The sequence below is a fragment of the Nelumbo lutea genome, chromosome 2, assembly GCF_056320005.1.
Source record: "Nelumbo lutea isolate HS-2025 chromosome 2, American lotus-T2T, whole genome shotgun sequence".
In the NCBI taxonomy this organism is placed as follows: Eukaryota; Viridiplantae; Streptophyta; class Magnoliopsida; order Proteales; family Nelumbonaceae; genus Nelumbo; species Nelumbo lutea.
In genome coordinates this window covers 94052629-94072974 of record NC_142685.1, presented here as the reverse complement: position 1 = coordinate 94072974, position 20346 = coordinate 94052629, and the positions used below count along the sequence as shown (strand labels likewise).

Below are 20346 nucleotides of genomic sequence, written 5' to 3'. Positions count from 1 at the left end.
TTCAGTTTTATAGAGGCTTCAAAATTCATATTCTTTGGGGCAGAGAGAACTGCATCGTTTCAAAACTGGCCATATACAGGGACATTTAATTTAATGTAACCATGTTACTACAAGTTGGAAAGGAAAATGTGGAAATACTGAATTGAATGACCTTCATTCATGAATAAAAAATCCAGGGTACACAAAAAAAGCACATCGAAATTCCGTATGGGATGTGCACAGCATTTATATTATTATATGGCCATTACGAAGGCATCTAATCAATCTAAAGCAACAAATCTGCAAAACTGTTAAAACAATCATTTACCTAGTAAGTTTTTTTAGGAATTGAACATGTGTTTTTTCCTTATCTACATACCAATTCATCTCATAATCAGCTGTACATGCTACAGAGAAGTTTAGTGACACGCACGTCAATGGGGATCATTCACAATTGTTGGTCAAGATATGGGTCCCTTGGAGATCTTTCTCCAGCTCCCAAATATCCTGTCACACTCTCTGAAACAACGGAAACCCAACCATTCAACCATGAGGTGCTACGAGTCAGCCATCCAGTCTGAGCTTCGTTGTTTTCTTCGAGCCTGCCCTTTTGTTCTTCCTCCAGCAGGATATCAATCCACCTCTTCGCCATGAACTCTTTGACAGCTTCAACTCCTCCGGCCACAACCTCCATCGGAGGAAGGACAAGTGGATTTTGGTCCAAGTTTAGCTTGGTTAGCTTGTCCAGTCGACCAATGGTGTCTGGAAGGGCATGAATTTGATTGTTGCTCAGGTCAAGTTCCCTAAGATTCGTCAGATCACCAAGGGTGTCAGGAAGCTCTATCAAGTCACTAAAATTGCTACTCAGATTTAGGACCTCCAGATTTGTCAACTTCCCAATAGCATGTGGCAGACCACGGAGCTCATTGAAGTGGACATCCAAATGACGCAAAGTAGTCATCTCACAAATGGAAGTAGGTAGGGAACGGATCTTATTGAGGTGGCATGAGAGCCTTCTTAGATTAACTAGTTCATACCCAATATTTGTTGGTAAATATGTCAGATCGTTGAAGCTTGCATCCAGTTCTTCCAGTGATCTGCAACAAAATTCTCCTCAAATGAGAGATATGGTTTAAAAGCTTTTCATAATAATGTTCGAAATGACAGAGCATGTCTCCAAAAAACACAGCAAATAATGAACTACCTGCAATGGCAAATGCTATCAGGTAGTGCCTTCAACTTATTTCCTGATACATCTAGGATCTTCAAATTAAGTAACAAACCAATGGAGTCTGGCAAGGACTCCAAAAGGTTGGAAGAAAGATTAAGCTCCTCCAGATTTTCAAGCCCGGCTATTGAATCAGGAATAACCTGGTTCCTCGGACAAATATCCCAGATAAGAGAAAAAAAATAAACAAGGGAAAACAAGTTAGTTGTTCCAAACATGTAATAATCACAAAATATGAAAACGTGCATACTCTGAGCTTAAAAGAAAAATGTAATTTTATAGCATTGAGGTGGTAGATTACTTCCTTACTCTTCATCTCTGAAGTACAATAGAACTGTCTTGAGCTCAAAAAGTAAATTTCTTTGACATTGAAACTAGAGTACTGTGATCCAATAGAAGTGGTACTAAAGAAGTCAAATAAGTAGTTTTGCTGAAATAAAACTGAAAACTAAACAAAATAGTAATATCTTCATGTCCTTTATAGCAAATAAGAATAGTAAGCAGCATGATGCAAAGTAGTTGTTTGCTCTAAAATATTGAGTTTTATGCAGGTCCAGCCTCCTTCATGTCTCAAGAACTATTTTTAATATAAACAGTGAGAAGACATTTTACCTGCAAATGGGAGGCAGATCTTGGATGGTTCTTTGGTAGCAAACGAATGTATTGACTCGAGGATCAAAGCTGATTTACCAGGTATTATTTGCAAACTAGACATGGAAAAAGCTTATGATCACATCCAATGGAGGTTTGTGCAATATCTCATAAGAAGAATGGGTTTCATGTCAAATTGGAAAAAGTGGATCTCTCCATCCAGGTAAATGGTATTCCCAGAGGCTTTTTTGCTGTACAGAGAGGATTGAGGCAAGGTGATCCCATCTCCCCTTTCCTCTTCATCATTGTGGTGGAAACTCTTAGCAGATTAGTAAGTAGAGCTCCAGATCACAAAAGTTTAAGGTTGCAACAAACAGTGAAACTTGCCTTTCTTGAGATGTTTGCTGATTTGTTTTGAAGCTGCTTCAGGCTCAAAGATCAACCTCCAAAAAAGTTATTTGATTCCTGTCAGTGAGGTCCCAAACATTGAAAGCCTTGCAGAAGTCTTAGGATGCAGGGTCAGATTCCTCCCTTCCAAGTTTGTAGGGCTGCCTTTGGGAGCAAACTACATATCAAAAGAGATCTGGGATCTGGTGGTTGAGAGGATCCAGAAAAACCTAGCAGGTTGGAAAAAGCTTTATCTTTCAAAGTGTGGGAAGATACAAATTCAGAGTGTTCTTTCAATTTTGCCTAGATATTTTATGTCATTCTTTATGGCTCCTGCTTCAGTTCTAGCTTCCTTGGAAAAGGTTCAAAGAGATTTTCTTTGGGATGGGAGAAAGGAAGAGAAGAAGTTTCATTTGATTTGCCTGGACAAGTCTGTAAGCCGAAAAAGTGGTTTAGGTGTAAGGCCATTGAACCAGATCAACAGAGCTCTTCTTTCAAAGTGGCCATGGAGGTTTGCTCTTGAAAAGCAGGTTTTCTGGAGATCTATTATAAGTTGTAAGTATAGGAAACTGATTTGGGGTGTGAAACAAATCTTGTAAAGAAGTTCTATGGCACAAGTTTGTGGAAAGGAATCATGCAAAACAGGGAGGAGTTTGAGAAAGTCCTCTTCTGGGAAGATAGGTGATGCAGCACTCTACCCCTAAGCCAAGCTTTCCCAGGTATCTATGCCTTGGAAGGCAATAAATCTGCCCTACAGTTGGAAGAGAATAAATTAGCTTGTTATGAAACTTTGGGTGGGCAACAGGTTTGGATCCCTTGATTGTGCCTCCCTTCTTCAGAACCTTAACTCTACCTGATGTTCAATATTTCCCTGTAAAAGAGGTCTGTAGTAAGACTATCCCCCCTAGGATTGGAAGTTTTTGTTGGAACTTCCTAGAAAGAATCAATTCATGTGAATTGTTTCAAAGAAAGAGACCTGAAGGTTGTTTATCCCCTCACTAGTGTGTTCTCCGTCATGCCGATGGTGAGAATTGCCATCACTTATTAATCTTCTACTCTTTCGTTAAAGGTATTTTGAAATGGTTTCTCTCTTTGTTTGGGTGTAGGTGGTCCCCCCTGCCGAATGTGCAAAGCTTGTTTGACTCTACAACTTTCAGTTGGCCAAAGAACAGGGAAAGGATAATGTGGAGATGTGTGAGGGCTGCTATAGTTTGGACCATAAGAAAGGAACTCAAGATTATTTTCAGATAAGGAGAGAAGCAGAGAAGCTATCATAGAAGTGGTTTTCAACAGAGTGGTACACCGGATCAAGTCCTTGGAACTTTTTAAAGATTTTCCAATGGAAGTTTTCTTAAGAAGATGGAAGGAAGTTGCTTCTTCAGTCTTGGTCAAGGATGCCTTAATTCCTGTTTGGACCCCCCCCCCCCAACTAGTGGGTTTGCTAAGCTGAATTTTGACAGAAGCAATGCTAGAAATCCAGGACCATCAAAAATTGGGCGTGCTTTTAGGGATGAGGAAGGAAATAAAATTGCTTTCTTTTCAATTCCAATTTGAAAGGGAAATTCCCTACGGGCTGAGATATTGGCAGCTTTAGAAGGGGTAAAAAGGGCAAAGGATATGAACACTAGAAAGTTGTTTATTGAGCAAAATTCCAAGTTGGTGGTGGGCTGGCTAAAGGAAGAGAGTGGTTTTTGGAATTACAACAAAGGAAAAGGTTCAAGTGGTTAACATAAGACATTGTTTTTGAGAAAAAAAGTTAACTATAAAGGAGAGGTACATGAGGCAATGTACACAACAGATAAAACTCTCAGAAAATTACGAAGGCATAGAGCTATCACTAAAAAGAAAATCCCTGTGACCACCAGATTTAGCTAGACTATCAGCTTCAGAGTTTAGCTCCCTCGGAACACAGACCACCTGGGCACTTAAAGAAGCAAGAATGTCTCTCGCTTCAGCTAGATAGTGAGCTAAGGCCCACGGCCCACTGTCAGGACTAAAAAGCCAGTTGATGGTGTTGGCTGAATCTCCTTTAATGGTAAGATTTCGTAAGCCCATGTCTTTTGCAATCCTGATGCCGGTTAGAACTGCCAAGACTTCTACCTTTGTTGAGGAAGCAATTCCAATCGGCCCACTAAAAGCCCAATTGATACCATTTTTATTTCGAATTACACCTCCAATGCCCACTGTACCTGGGTTTCCAAAAGCACTCCCATCAAAATACAAGGTCGTCTCGCCATCCACATCAGATCTGAAGCTACGGGTAGTGTTGAGCTGTATTTGTTTAGAGTGAAGGAAATTTACAACGTTTCTTTGGAGGTCATCAAAGGGGACACCTCTGAAATGGGATGAGCTGGAAGTCCATAGGAAGCATCTGTAACATATTAGAGAAATTAGCTCCTCAAAGTTTTTTGTTCTGTTGGTAAATACCCTATTGTTTCTCTCTTCCCAAATGCTCCAGAAAATAGCATGAGCAACAGATTGCCATAAGATTTTCCCTCTTTTGCTTAATCCTCTTCCTGACCATTGCCTTAAGCAACCAGCCACATTTTCAGGGAAAACCCAGCTGTATTCAAACAAGGATAGAAAGAAGTTCCAGCATTTTCTAGTTTCCTCACAGTGGAGCAGAATACAGTTGGTGGATTCCCCAGCTTAAAGCAGAAGCAACAGCCATGTGGAGATAAATAAGACCTGCCATGGTTCTTTTCCTGAAGGAGGTCATAAGTGTTGATTTTCTTTAAGCTGGCTTCCCACACAAAAAGACATACCCTGGTAGGGATATGAGCACACCAGATTCTATTGTAGGGGTATTGATCATTAGTTTGTTCTTCCCTAACTAAAGCTTTGAAGCAAGATTTGATTGAAAACTTACCTGATGGGTGAAAGGAACAAACACAAAGGTCGGGAATTTTGTGAGAGGTAGACCTCTCTGAGGGTGTCCAAGAAGCTAGAGATTTCACTAATTTCCGGGTCCCTTAGAGGTCTCCTAAGGGTTAGATTCCAATTGAAGTAAGGAGGGGAGGGGGGTAAAACCTGGGATATGAAAGCTTCTTGGTTTAAGGTAAGGCTGCATAGGCGAGGGAAGGAGTTAGCTAAAGTAGAGTTACCTCACCACAGGTCAGTCCAAAAGTTAATTCTATCACCCTTTCCCACTTTGTATCTGATAAAGGATATGAAAAAATTGTAAGTCGAGATTATACCTTTCCAAAGGTGGGTGTCTTTGATACGATTCAAGTGAAGCTTGCTATTCCAACTGTTGGCGTCCTTCCCATATTTGCTAGTGATTACAGCAGCCCAAAGTGCATTTGGCTCTAGAGGGAATCGCCACAACCATTTACTGAGAAGAGCTGTGTTTCTTTCTTTCAAATGACCTACTCCCAAACCTCCATTCTCCTTTGGTTTGCCAACCTGAGACCACTTCACAAGGTGTGAGCCCCTTCCCCCCCCCCCCTCCTTCCCAAATAAAGTTTCTCTGAAGTTTTTCTAACTGAATGGCTATCTTGTTGGGCATGCGGAAGATGGAAAGGTAGTAGGTGGGGAGGTTTGCCAAGGATGCTCTAACTAGAGTAAGGTTAACACAAGACATTTAAGTAAAGGTGCTTTGGGTCAAAAGACGTGCCAATTTCTTTCCTGATGGTCTCACAAAGCAAGGGGTGAATGGGGCCTCTATGTTTTGTGCTCAAGCTTTTTACCTTGTTATGGTAGTGATTGAATTTCTATGGGAGAGTTAAGAGAGTTTATCTCTCCCTGGGGCTGGATCTGGAAGTTGTTTAACCATTGTTGTTTATGTGGGTTGGCAACAGAGAATGCGAATCATACTCTCATCCACTGCAAATTCTCTGCCACAGTTTGGGCCCATTGTTTCATCCTGTTTGGGGTTTCTTGGGCTGTATCTGAAGATATGGAATCACATATCTAATCCTGGCATTTGGAAGGCCTATCAAAGAGGGGAAAGATCCTTTGGGGCATGGTGCCTGGAGCAATCTGCTAGTCAGTTTGGAAGGAAAGAAATTACAAGGCTTTTACTAATCAAGCTCTGCCAGTTGAGAGGATTTGTGGCAAAGTGGAGGGGTTTCTGGTGAAGTGGGCTACCATCCAGTCTTCAGAGGCTTTAACTTTAGTCACTTCTACAGCAGCTGGGATAGAATCATTTGGGATGAAAACTGTCTTTTGACCTGTTTATCTGTTGTTTCTTTGCGCTATTTGTGTGATTAATCTCAGTGCTGTTGTACCAAGGGAATGCCTCCTTTAGCCTGTACTTTACATCTTGATAAAAATTTCATTTTCACCTTTCAGACAAAAAAAAAAAAAAAAACAGTGAGAAGACATTTTGACTGCAAATCAATATCTTAATTTATCAGTGACATGCATCATCATATGCCTCTCCCTTGTGTGGAAGCAAGTTTTGCACCTAGCAGAGGAATTGCCAACGTCTTTGTTTCTTGTGATAGATATCCTACTGAAATGCATAAACCTACTTTTCTTTGTTTGGACTACCATCCTTCTCTCTCCAGTATTGAGGTGGAGGGAAGAGTAGTAAACTCAAAGGAGGAAATTGAAAGCTGATTCGTGGACCATTTCAAGTCAATCCTTGCCTCCTTTCATGAAAGCAATTCAGAATTGGGAGAATTACAGTGGGACAGAGTGCCAAAAATCCAAAGCTACCCTCCTAGAAAGAGCTTTTAGCGTAGAGGAGGTACACGAAGCAATTTTCTCGATGGATAGATCTACAACTCCGGGGCCGGATGGATTTCCAATGGCTTTCTATCAAGATTGTTGGAAAATCTTGAAAAATGAGTTAATGGATGTATTTGTGGAATTCTATCAAAAGGGAAGTTATCGCCTGGAGCAAATGCAACTTTTATTGCTTTAGTGCCAAAAAAGAAAGAGGCCAAAACCCTAAGGATTACAGACCGTTAAGTCTTGTGAGTAGCTTGTATAAGATCATTGCTAAAGTCCTAGATGGTAGGTTGAAGAATGTCTTGCCCTTTGTTATCTCTCAGAACCATAAAGCTTTTGTAGAAGGGAAATTGTGGATCAAATCTTAGTAGCAAATGAATGTGTGGTAGCTAAGAAAAAACAAGGTAGCAAAGGCTTGATGTGTAAATTAGACCTAGAAAAAGCTTATGATATGGTGGATTGGTCCTTCCTGCTAAATCTCATGGAAAAGATGGGTTTAGGTGAAAGATGGAGACTGTAGATTAAAGGATGTATTAGCTCAGCACATTTTTCTATCTTGATGAATAGGGTAGCAAAGGATTTCTTCCAGGCTAAAAGAGGACTCAGACAGGGTGATCCCTTACCCCCATTCTTATTCACTTTTGTGGCTGAGGTCTTGAGTAGACAAATCATCAAGGCTGACCAAGATAACCAGTTTAAACGTTAGACTATTGGTAAATCAGAAGTAGTGGTTTCTCACTTGTAATTTGCTGATGATATAATCATTTTTTGTGAAAGTTGTAATGAATCCAGTTTAAGGAATCTGAAAGTTTGGTGGACAAGTTTCAACAAGCCTCCAAACTGAAAGTGAATTGGGGAAAAAGCTGTATAGCTGGAATAAACATTGAGGAAGGGGACATCCAAGCCATGGCAAATTTGCTAGGCTGTGAAGTGAAAAGCTAGCCTCTAGAATACTTAAGTATTGCCCTTGGGGGGGAATCTGAAAGCTGAAAGCTTTTGGAAGCCAATGTTAGAGAGGTTCACAAAAAAGTTAGCAATGTGGAAGAGAAATTATATTTCCTTGGGGGGAAGAATCACCTTAAAAAAATCTACCCTAGCAAACCTACCCACTTATTTGCTCTCCACCTTTAAGATCCCGATGAAAATAGCTAGGAAGTTGGAGAAGATTATGAGGGATTTTTTGTGGGAACCTAACGATAAAAAGAAGGATCATTCAGTGAAGTGGGAGCAAGTTTGTTACCCTAAGGAGTAGAGTGGCCTAGGTATAGGGAACATATTAAAGAAAAATAAGACCCTTCTAGGGAAATGGTTGTGGAGATTCCCTTGTGAAGATAGGTTGTGGCACAAGGTCATTAAAAACATTCACGATGAAGCAGATAATGGCTGGGATGCAAAACTAGATTCCAATGCAGCTCCAAATTCCCCCTAGAAGGCAATCTTTGAGGTACTACCAACATTTCTTCAATTTATCTAGTTTGATGTTGGATGTCGCAATAAAGTTTTATTCTGGAAAGACCTTTGGGTTGGGGATTTGCCTCTTATGGTTAAATTCCCGGACCTCTACTCCTTATCAAACCATAAAAACAAACCTATTGCTAGGTTTGGTTTGCTTTCAGATTTGGGTATCTCTTGGGATTTTGGCTTCAGAAGAGGGTTGAGGGAAAATGAATGTGAGTCCCTAGTGCTTTTGATCTCAACACTTGAGAAGGTCTACTTAGACCAATCTATAGTTGATAGTAAAGTATGGTCCGCAACTCCTGATCGTTTATTTTCTTGTGCATCCTTTCTTTGGTTTGCTCACTCACTCTGATCCTTTGGGGGTGAACTTCCTAGTGAGAGAAATCTGGTGTAAACCGATCCCTCCAAAAGTACAAGCTTTCTATTGGGAAGTGTTCCTAGGGAAGGTAAACACCTATGATGTGCTACAGAAAAGGAGGCCAAACAAATGCCTCTCTCCTCATGTGTGTGTCCTTTGTATGGATTATGGTGAAACCCTACCACACTTACTTTTATCCTGCTCTTTTGTTTCTGGTATTTGGAATGTTGTTGTTCTCTCTTTAGATGCAGATGGGCTCCCCCACAAGATGTGGTAAGTCTATTCAGCCCCTCTTTCTTGAGGCAACAAAAGAAAAGAGAAAAGTGCTTATGGAAGGCAGCAAAAGCTACTAAAGTATGGACTATATGGGAGGAATGAAACCCAAGACTTTTCTCTGAAAAAAGTAAATCAAAGGAGGAAGTTATTGAAGCCATAAAAATCAGAACTGCACAATGGGTGATGACCATGGAGCTATTCAAAAATTTCTCCATGAATGAGATTCTAAGTTGGACTAAAGTAGCACAAACTGATGCACCCAAAGTAGTTGTGAGAGTGGAATGGAAGCCACCTGCACTGAACAAATTAAAACTAAACTTTGATGAGAGTTCCTTTGGTAACCCAGGAAGGGGGTGGCATAAGGAGTGTGATTAGAAATCATTTGGGTGTGGTGGTGGCACTCTTCTCAAGACTAATAGGTATTGGTGACTCAATACAGATTGAATCTCTAGCCCTACTTCAAGGTCTAAAGATGGCTGAGCAGATAGGAACAACAGATTTAGAAATAGGAGACTCACTGCTGGTCATTTCTTGGGCTAAAAACATCACATTGGTACCTCGGAAGCTCAAATTTATCTTCAGAGAAATTGATATACTTGCAAGGAGGCTCAACTCTCAGTTTGGTTGGGTTAAACAGAATGAAAATGGGATGGCAGATAACCTAGCAAAACAGGGGGCAAATAGATCTACCTTGTACTGGGCAGAACTGTAGCTGATTGTATGTGGTTGCAGATTAGGTTAATGCATTTCTGCAACCTATAACTATTGTAACTGATTGTAACTTTTCTCTGTTATTAATTAAAATCAAAATTTTTGCTGATCAAAAAAAAAATTCTCCTGTTTCCAAAGCACTGTCTGAACCACTAAATTTCAATTGAATTATCATGCAGAATAGTGTTATTCCCTTGAGTTATTGGGGTCATGTCTCAGGTTAGCAGGGAACTAGCTCCATAGTTATTCATGATCTTATTCACAGATTATCATAATACCAGGATTCCCCAGCTAGTGTCGCAGAACGTACATAATGAACAATCTCAACTCAACTGAACTGTACTTATCCTTACTCCAACCAAATGGGGTTGACTACATGAATTATATATCTTGTTTCACCATTTCACTCTATCAAGGGACATCAATTGCTAAATTGTGTGCCCTCAAACGATTTCTTACTACCTCCAACCATGTTCTTATTGGTCTACCCCTAGATTATCTAGACCCTTCAACTTGCAGCATAATACTTCTTAGTGGTGCAATAGGTGGTCTTCTATACACATAAATAAATCATCTTAGGCCTCATTTGATAACACTTTTCAGAGGTCTGGTGTCTGAAAATCTCGCTTTTCAGACACCAGATTCATTTGGTACTGCGTCTGAAAATCGATCTGAAATCTTTTTCAGATCTGAAATTTTATGTTAATAGCCTAGCACTTATGCATTCAGACGTAGTTGAGAGGTGCGTAAAAGACATAAGTGCTCTCAAAAAAAATTTTAATATTACATGTTTTTGTTCTTCATTTAACTTGAATCGAACCTTCACTATGACTTACGAAGCTCCACCGCAGGTCCACCACCACCGCCACTGCACTCTCTCTCTCTCTCTTGTATTTCCACCACCACTGCTGCAACTTGCAGCGGCAGCAGTTCCATCTCTCTCACTCACTCTCTCTCTCCCCCGTCTTCCCGTCGCCACTGCTGCAGCAGCGGTGGCGGTTCCGCCGCTCTCTCGCTCTCACTCTCTTCTCGCTCTCTCGCTCTCACTCTCACTCTCTCTCACTCTCACCCTCACTCTCTCTTCTCGCTCTCTCTCTCTCTCCCTCCTATCTTCTCGCCACTGCCACCACTGCTGCAAGTTGCAGCAGTGAAGATTCCGCCTCTCTCTCTCTCTCCACCGCCACCGCCACTGCAAGTTGCAGCGGTGGCGGTTCCACCGCTCTCTCTCACTCTCACTCTCTCATCTCGCTCTCTCGCTCTCTCTCTAACCCTCCTCGCCACCCCCGCCACCCCTGCAAGTTGTAGCGGTAGCAGTTTTGTCGCTCTCTCTCTTCTCTCTCTCTCTCTCCTATCTTCTCGCCACCGCCACCTATTAACTATTAATTATTAAACATTAATTATTTTTTATTTTTATTAATTATTAATATTTAATAATTATTTTTTATTAAACATTACTAATATTAATTATTTTTATTAAATAATCATTTTTAATTATTTCACTAATTTTTAAAAGTTATTTTATTTTTATTTGTGTAAATTATTAATTATTAATTATTTTAATATTTTTATAGTTATTTATTATTTTTTTAATTTTAATTGTTTCATTTATTAATTAGTAATTACTAATTTATTATTTTTTATTTGTATTGTTTCAATGTTATTTTGAGTTAAAAATTATTTTTTATGAGATAATGCAAATTGAACTCAACATTTACAAATAATATGTTCTAGAGGTAAAATAGTAAAATCAGTAATTTCATATGATAAAAGGTTGATCTAACAGAAACAAACTTATGAATTCAGAGCCTCTAAAAAGTAGAAAAGCATCTATGCCTCTTTTCATATTTCAGACACTTATAATATCTTTTTAACTTTTCAGATCTTAATTTTCAAATTTATCAAACACCACCTTAGCCTACTTCCCATCATTTTGTCACCTAGCAAGAATATTTTGGGATTCCCATGAATACACTCATTTGTAACCCCATCCTTTGTGATTGTGATTTTACTATTCATCTGTCTCAACATCTACAAATCTACCAAACATATACTTTTTTTCTTGAAAAGGGTAAAGTATCATTAAAAGACAAACAGCATACAGGGAGTATACACTGAAGGTGCTAAAGAAGGCACCAAAAACACTACAAAACCCAGATCCGCTACATGTAAGAGCCAGATTTGGCACAAAACCATAAACCAAATCAAGAATCCCAAAACACAAACATCGGCAGACCCCTCTCAGCCACAACAGCGGACAAAACTCAAGCATGAACGCCAAACTAAGCCTCCTGGAATAGGCAAAACAGACATCACGCAGGCCGACCCAGGGTTGCTGAATTGCCCCTCCCCCTAGTACTGCGAGATCCTTTGGGGGTGGATTAGAAACCACCATGTCGTAGAAGCCTGATAGTTGTCTTGATTTCCTATCACCATGTCGTACAAATCTACCAAACATATACTTTGACCATACATAATGAACAAACTCCTATTTTAAAATAAAGATGCCTAAATATGGACACAATTAGTTCCCAAAAAAAAAATTATGGGAACTATCAGGCATTAGCTTCAATTCAATGGGAAATATTTAGCAAGAAAGAAGAATAGCAACCAGAAATTTTCCGTGTACAAGAGAGAGAAGAAAGATTAACCTCTAGCTGATTGGTTGAAAGGTTGAGCACAACTAAGCCGCGAAGTTTTCCGAAAGCCTCCGGAAGAAACCTTAGTTGGCGCCCGGGAAGCTCCACTCTCTCCAATCCCTTCCCAAGCGCCTCTTGCAAGATCCCAACAACTTCTTCATTTACTTCTTCATCGGCCGTGGGCACAGAGTCCTCCGGGTGCCCCTCTGCCGCGGCGGCGGAATCATAAATCCTGACCAGCCTTTCCTCGGCATCCTTCAACAGTTTCTCGTAGGCCTCGTGCATGCCGTCCAATTGCACCACTGCTTTGTAAATGTTCTTCTCCTTCTCTGCCGCCTGTCGACATTCCTTCTCCTTCTCCGCCTGCTGAGAGCGCCATTGCAGTCGATCGACGCCATCAGGACGAGGTGCTAAGACGATATCTTCAAGCTGCTTGGACAGCCTCGTTTCAATCTCGGCGATCTTGGCTCGGGCTGTATCAACGGCCTCGTGATCGGGACGGTCCCCGAGGGTTCGGAGGATAGATCGAGCTTGCGCAACGTCGGAGACAGCAAGGGTCATGGAAGCGAGGACCTTCGGGTGATTCAAATGAGGCATCTTCTCTGTCAACGGCCCAGCCACTTTGCTGGAGCTTGAGTCATCGGACGGAATAGGTGGTTGTTCGACGTCGTACTGGAGCGAGTCGGAACCGGCGAGGGTTTTAATACCCAGCTGGGGAAGGTTAGAATTGATTCGGGACATGACATAGGAGAGAATTGGGAATTTTTTAGGGTTTGGATCCATCGTGAGAGCGAGAGAGAGAGAGAGAGAGAGAATGAGAGATTGAAGACAGAGAGCTCAAATTGAAAATGATTAGAGCAGATCCAAGGACTTGATGTCACTGCACTCTGGACCGACTGGAGTGATCAAGCAACAGCGGACATTATCATCGCCCTAGTTTAGCACTATGGGTTCAAATGGACCGGATCTTGTCGGATTGGATCCGATAATATAATCTCGCATCGAATTCAGATCGGATATTTATTTTTTATTAATAAATATATCAGCAGAGGGGCCCTGCGAACCGTCGAGCTGTTGATCCGTTGATCCGGTCCCTCGTCAAAAAGTATTGAATCTGTCTAATCGGTCGAATCGTCAATTCGTTGATTCAATGGTTTTTAGCCATTTTTTTATTTTTTTAATTGGGAATCATTCAAGCAATCGAATATGTTTTATCCTAATCTCGGTTTATAGCCAAAAGTCATTGAATCGATCAACAACCCATTAACCCAAGTAAATGAACCATTGACCCATTTAATGGTTTTTGGTCATTTTTTTATTTTTTTAATTTTTGTTGTCAGAACGAGCCATCCATTTGAATCGAACGGTCAAACCGTCAACCCAAAAACTGATGGCTAGAACGGTTCTGTTTTCAGGTCATATAAGTCACACACTTGAATGACATAACATGTATGGTATTGCTTAATGAACATCACACACTCAACTTTTTGCTTGTACTTTTTTTTTTTGTCAAAATGGGTTATCCATTTTTTTATTTTTTTAATTGGGAACCATCTAGGCAACCAGTTCCATTTTACCCTAATCCCAATCCCAAGCCAAAAACCATTGATCGGTCAATGACCCATTGACCCGAGTGGTCGAACCATTAACCCATTGACCCGTTCAATGGTTTTTGGCCATTTTTTATTTTTTAATTTTTGTTGTCAAAACGGCCCATCCATTCAAAACGAACGGTTAAATCGTCAACCCGAAAACCAATGGCCAGAATGGCTCCATTTGTGGGTCGTATGAATCATACATTCGCACGTATGAGATTGCTTAATGGACCTCACACACTCAATTTTTTGCTTGTAATTTTTGTTGTTAGAATGAGTTGTCCATTTGAACCGGATGGTCGAACCGTCGACCCGAAAACCGGTGGCCAGAATGGTTCCATAATTTTTTGCTTGTAATTTTTTGTTTCCAGAATGAGTTGTCCATTCGAACCGAACAGTTGAACCGTCAACCCAAAAACCGGTGGCCAGAACGATTCCGTTTTCAGGTCATATGACTCACACGCTCAAATGACAATAACATGTATGATACTACTTAATGGACCTCATAAACTCAATTTTTTGCCTATAATTTTTGTTGTTAGAACAGACCGTCCATTTGAACCGGATGATCAAACTATCAACCCAAAAATCGGAGGCCATAATGGTTTCGTAATTTTTTTGCTTGTAATTTTTTGTTGCCAGAATGAGCCATCTGTTCAAACCGAACAATCGAACCATCGGTTGTCAAAATGTTATTAGCAACAATTATCAATAATAGTAAGTAATTATAGTATTTATTTAAATAATCGTTAATGATAGTTTTAATAATATTATTTAGTTATTTTTAATATAACAATAAATATTCATTAAATTAATAATTACAAAAGTTAAATTAATTAACAATATTTATCAATAATAGTCAATAATTATAATATTTTATTAAATAATCAGTAACAATACTTTTAGTAACATTTTTAATTATTTTTAATATAAGAACAATATTTATAATTTTAATTTAAAGTAAAATTAAAGTAAATATCTATTTATTAATAATATTTATAATAACAATAATTATTAATTATAATCACTAATTATATATTTATTAAATTACTATAATAATAAGTAATTTAATAGTATTTATAATTTTAAAGTAAATATCTGGTTATTAACAATATTTATAATAACAGTAATTATTAATTATAATAACTAATTATATATTTATTAAATTACTATAATAATTAGTAATTATTAAATTATAGTAATTAATTACTGTAATAATTAGTAGATTCTATTAATTAATTATAGTAATTAATTATTATAATAATCAGTAGATCTATTAATTACTATAATTAATTACAGGGTTGCTCTCACATGGGAATCTACTTAGAGAGAGCAGCCCTATTGTATTAATATATATATATATATATATATATATATAAGATTTATATTATATTTTTGTATATTATTTATCTTTTTAGAAAAAGACATATATATGTGTGTGTGTGATGAAAATAATTGAAAAAATTTATTGGGAACCATCTAGGCAACCAGTTCCATTTTACCCTAATCCCAATCCCTGGCCAAAAACCATTGATCGATCAATGACCCATTGACCCGAGTGGTCGAACCATTAACCCATTGACCCGTTCAATGGTTTTTGGCCATTTTTTTATTTTTTTAATTTTTGTTGTCAAAACGGCCCATCCATTCAAAACGGACGATTATAATATTTATCAATAATAGTCAGTAATTATAATATTTTATTAAATAATCAGTAACAATACTTTTAATAACATTTTTAATTATTTTTAATATAAGAACAATATTTATAATTTTAATTTAAAGTAAAATTAAAGTAAATATCTATTTATTAATAATATTTATAATAACAATAATTATTAATTATAATCACTAATTATATATTTATTAAATTACTATAATAATAAGTAATTTAATAGTATTTATAATTTTAAAGTAAATATCTGGTTATTAACAATATTTATAATAACAGCAATTATTAATTATAATAACTAATTATATATTTATTAAATTACTATAGTAATTAGTAATTAATTACTATAATAATTAGTAGATTCCATTAATTAAATTATAGTAATTAATTATTATAATAATCAGTAGATCTATTAATTACTGTAATTAATTACAGGGTTGCTCGCACGTGGGAATCTATTCAGAGAGAGCAGCCCTATTGTATTAATATATATATATATATATATATATATATATATATATATATATACATATATGTTTGTGTGTGTGTGTGTGATGAAAATAGTTGAAAAAAATTATTTGTACTTTTTATTTATTTTTCTTTATATATAAAATGTTATATTTTTTTATGAAATTGTTCATAAATTAAATTAGATTGGATCAGATTGAATATTGGGCAATGATTTTGGATTCGAATAGACATTTGTAAGATCCAATTGGATCTTTAGACCGGATCGGATATATAATCTATATAAATATATTAAGCTGAAATGTGTACCTAAGAAGGCTTAAGGAGGGAAATGGAATCTAACAATATTTTTTGCATTTTTTCATAGAAATTACAAGAATGCAACTCTCTACCAACTCTCTCTCTCTCTCTCTCTCTCTCTCTCTCTCTCTCTGCATTTTTTTCTTTCAAATTACAAGACCACCACTCTCTCTCCTTAGAGGTGTAAATTGGGTCATGTCATCTGCGGCTCATCACGGCCCTACATGAAATTGGACCGGCACAACACAACAAGACACAATGGTCCACAAGTCGTGCTAGGCCCAACATGATCATGCGGGTCGTGTTGGGCCTGAGGTTTTAGGTCCATGGGCAGGCACGACCCAACTCGCAACCTAGTCCAACACGGCCCATATATATTATTTATATTTATATATAATTTTATAATAATATATAGTATATAATGTATTAATAAAATAAATATTTTTTTTAATTTTATTATACTAATTTATTTAATTATTGTATATATAAGCAATTGTATACACAAAAATCATATAAAATTAAAATTTTAAGTTTTTTTGTCAATTTTTTAAATAAATAGCTTTGGCCGGATGCACGGCCTGGCTCGGCCCACGAGTCCATAGCACGGCACGGGCATTGGCGCAGCCCACTTTACACCTTTATCTCTCCTACCAACTCTCTTTCTTTTTCTTACAAATTACAAGAATGCCATCTCTCTCTCTCTCTCCTTATAAATTACAAGAATGCCACTCTCTCTCCAACTGAGGGAGACCTCAGCTCGACATCTTAGCTGCTTGGGGACCTACATCAAAGGTATTTGTCGAGCTCGAACTTCTGAGCTCAAGCTCAAGTCTCTAGTTTGAATCGAGCTCGAGCTAGACGACACCTCAACTACTGAGGGAGACATGGACTCAGCACCTCGGTCACTAAGGGAGATCTTGGCTTAGCACCTTGACAATTGAGGGAGACCTCAGCTCGATACCTTGTCAACTAAGGGAGACCTTAGCTCGACACCTAGCTTGCTAGGGAAACCTCAGCTCGACACTTCAGCAATTGAGGGAGACCTCGGTTTGGCACCTCAGCAATCAAGGGAGACCTTGGTTTGGAACCTCGGCTCGACACCTCAACTACTTGAGAGACCTACAATTAAAGGTAGTCGAGCTCAAACTTCTGAGCTTTGGACTTGGACCGAGCTCAAGATCAAGTCTCTAATTTGAATTGAGCTTGAGCCTAATAGTTTATGAGCGAGCCCCTACAACGTAGGGCCCCCTCTGTTAATTTGTATTGTTAGATTGGGTTCAAATTTGCATTCCCAACAAAAACCTCTCATGTTTAAAGTTCCATTATTCACTAGACAATGACCCTCTTTTGAGTTTTCTTATCACTTATACAATATTGTTTCTGTTGATGGATGTTGGGACACCACCACACACTTGAAGCCACACGGTTATCTACTAATACAAACGTGGGGTCTAAATTCTGGGTAATTACTAGACATAAAGAAAGTTGCTATTGAAAGGCATCAGTGCATCACCAAAGCAACTCTTCTCTCAAATGCAAAGGAAGCCTTACTAAGTTTAAAGTAACCACAAGATTTTACCCAAAAAAAAAAAAGGTAACCGTAGGAAACATCAAGTGAGAAGCATAAGACGGAATAGAGAAGATCCTATTGACCACATCAAACATGCCGGTGGTCTCTAGAGAGACTAAGAGTAAGTAAGGAGACAGAATGTTGAAGGAAATAGGGTTTTAGGCAGGTAGAGCTTGCATTGAGTAATGGATGCGTAGGGGGAGTCTTCAGAGATCTCCTATTTATAGAGATCTCATCGGGAAAAGGATGGAAGCTTTCCCTCTTCAAGAAAATTGGAAAATAGTTTAATGTTTTGCCACGTGTTCATGTAGTTATGCTAGTGCAGAAGGAGTTGTGTCCTATGCACCCGTGGGTTCACGGAATGCATGAACCCACCAATCAAAAATGGCCACATCAACGGAGCAAGTAAAAGGTAACTTAACGGGACTTTGGCCATCAATTGAAGGAACTAGACACAAAAGAAAAAAAAAAATACCGAGTTCTCCTGTCCTCCTCATTTTGAATTCCCTCTAATTGTTTGATTCTCCTTCACCGAACCCTACCCCAATAGCATATGTTTGGGTTATGGTTGAATTGGCCAAGGGTGTCACGTGGAAACCTTTGTGGCCATCCTTTCTTTAGCCATGTCAGCACCACATATGATAGATAATCACATCCCAAAGGGAGTACCCTACACGGATGAGGAAGTTAACTCTACTGGGGAGAAGATATCCCAAAGACCTTGACGGATAACCTCATCCCGACAACCCCGAAAGCCTCATCCGATTAGAACATGGACATTTAGCTATAAATAGGTAATCTCCACCCAAGGTAAGGGACTTTTGGACTTTGAATACATCTTCTCTACTTCTTTTGCTTGGACCAACACCATTCTTTCTTGCTCGGCTTGACCACCTACCCTTCCATTCAATTGACTTGAAAGCCAGAGCACCTACCCGAGGAATAACTCCTCGGGTCTCTAAACTTCCTTCTTAGTTGTAGATTCCAATGTGTGGCATCATCCTTCCACCTTGGCTTCGTCCAGTTGGTAGGATTATCTGACTGTGTTCTTAGTTCAGGGTACCTTGGTTCGAACAACATCATAAAGGCGTCGCCTGTGGGAAGCCCACAAAAAGCCATTTCCCAAACCTCTTTCTACACACTCAAAACAACCATGCCTAGAAATGCATATGACCACTCTAGAGCCCATTCCCCATCACAAGGTTCCTGTTCTCACCGCAGCTCTTCACCTTAAAAGACCTAATAGCGGACCACAGTCGATCCTACATAATTCCTAGTTATGTAATAGAAGGTTGACCGCATCTTTGCAATGATGGAGACACTGGGACATCTAGCTCAAGCCCCTCAGACTGTTCACCCTGTCACGCAAGCGCTTACTATGGCTGATCCGCACACTGAGGACCCTAAAAAGCACCACACAGACAAGCACATGGTTCAGTTCAACCATGAAAGGCAGTAGTCACCTAGAAGACCAAACTCCCAAGTCCAGTCTTGTGCAGATGAGATTCACAACAAGTCACACCACTCTACCTAAGTACCAGTGAAAGAACGGCTCGGCTAGCGTCCACCACAACCACTGATCTCGATAGCCAAGTCCAGTTCGATTCGAGATCAACCTACAATTCCAAAGGGAGAGAAGTTTGTGGACGTGACTCCGGCTGATAGACACTAAGATCAAGGAATTGAGAGGACGGCTAGCCGAACTGGAAGTACGACCCCAATCTTCACTCAAGAGATTGTGGACGAGCTTCCACCAGCAAGTTGGTGACCCCCTCAGTTCGAGAAGTACGACGAAGCCCTTGATCCCAATGACCATGTCAAAGGATTCAAGGCCATGAAGATGGTGCACGACTCTTCCGAAGGTCTTGTGTGAAAGGCTTCCATCGCCACCCTTCGTGGAGTTGCCAAAACTTTGTATGCCTCCCTTCCTCTGTGGTCTATATCCTCCTAGGAGCAGTTGGAGACACAGTTTATAGCATAGTTCACCACTAGTCAGAGACACTGGAAGACGTCAGCTAGCCTCATGTAGGTGTGACAGAGGAAGGGAGAAACCTTAAGAGATTACTTGGTGAGGTTATGGCGTGGGACCCAAGCATTGATCTACACACTAGCCACATGGGTTCGGCCCAAACTTTGTTACAAAGCCTGGCCGATTTCACTAGAAAGCCTAGTGAACCCCTTGAGCCCATCACATGGACCCTATGGGCCCAACACTTACACTAAGTGGTCCCTGGGCCATGCCATCCTATAAAAACCCAGGGACTGTGGGCAAGTGCAAGATTACCCCATCAGGTATCATCCCAAATGGCCTTACACTTAACCTCTCAGCCTATAATGATCAAGCACTACCCGACAAGAGAGGACCTCTCCCTCGGCTGCAAGGAACAATGTTGCATTCTCCACTTATATGGATCCCGAGAATTAAAACCATTTGCAAACA

General features: G+C 39.3%; 1 protein-coding gene across 1 annotated transcript; it reads right to left on the bottom strand.

Annotated features, from left to right (window-relative positions):
* Positions 1-290: 290 nt before the first annotated feature.
* Positions 291-13790, bottom strand: LOC148872126 (plant intracellular Ras-group-related LRR protein 1-like). The gene is made up of 3 exons (XM_088971012.1): positions 12314-13790; positions 1184-1350; positions 291-1076 (listed from the first exon to the last, which is right to left on the bottom strand). Exons 1-3 carry the CDS (start codon positions 13082-13084, stop codon positions 428-430), a joined length of 1587 nt encoding a protein of 528 aa, XP_088827138.1. The 5' UTR covers positions 13085-13790; the 3' UTR covers positions 291-427.
* Between the last annotated feature and the right edge of the window lie 6556 nt (positions 13791-20346).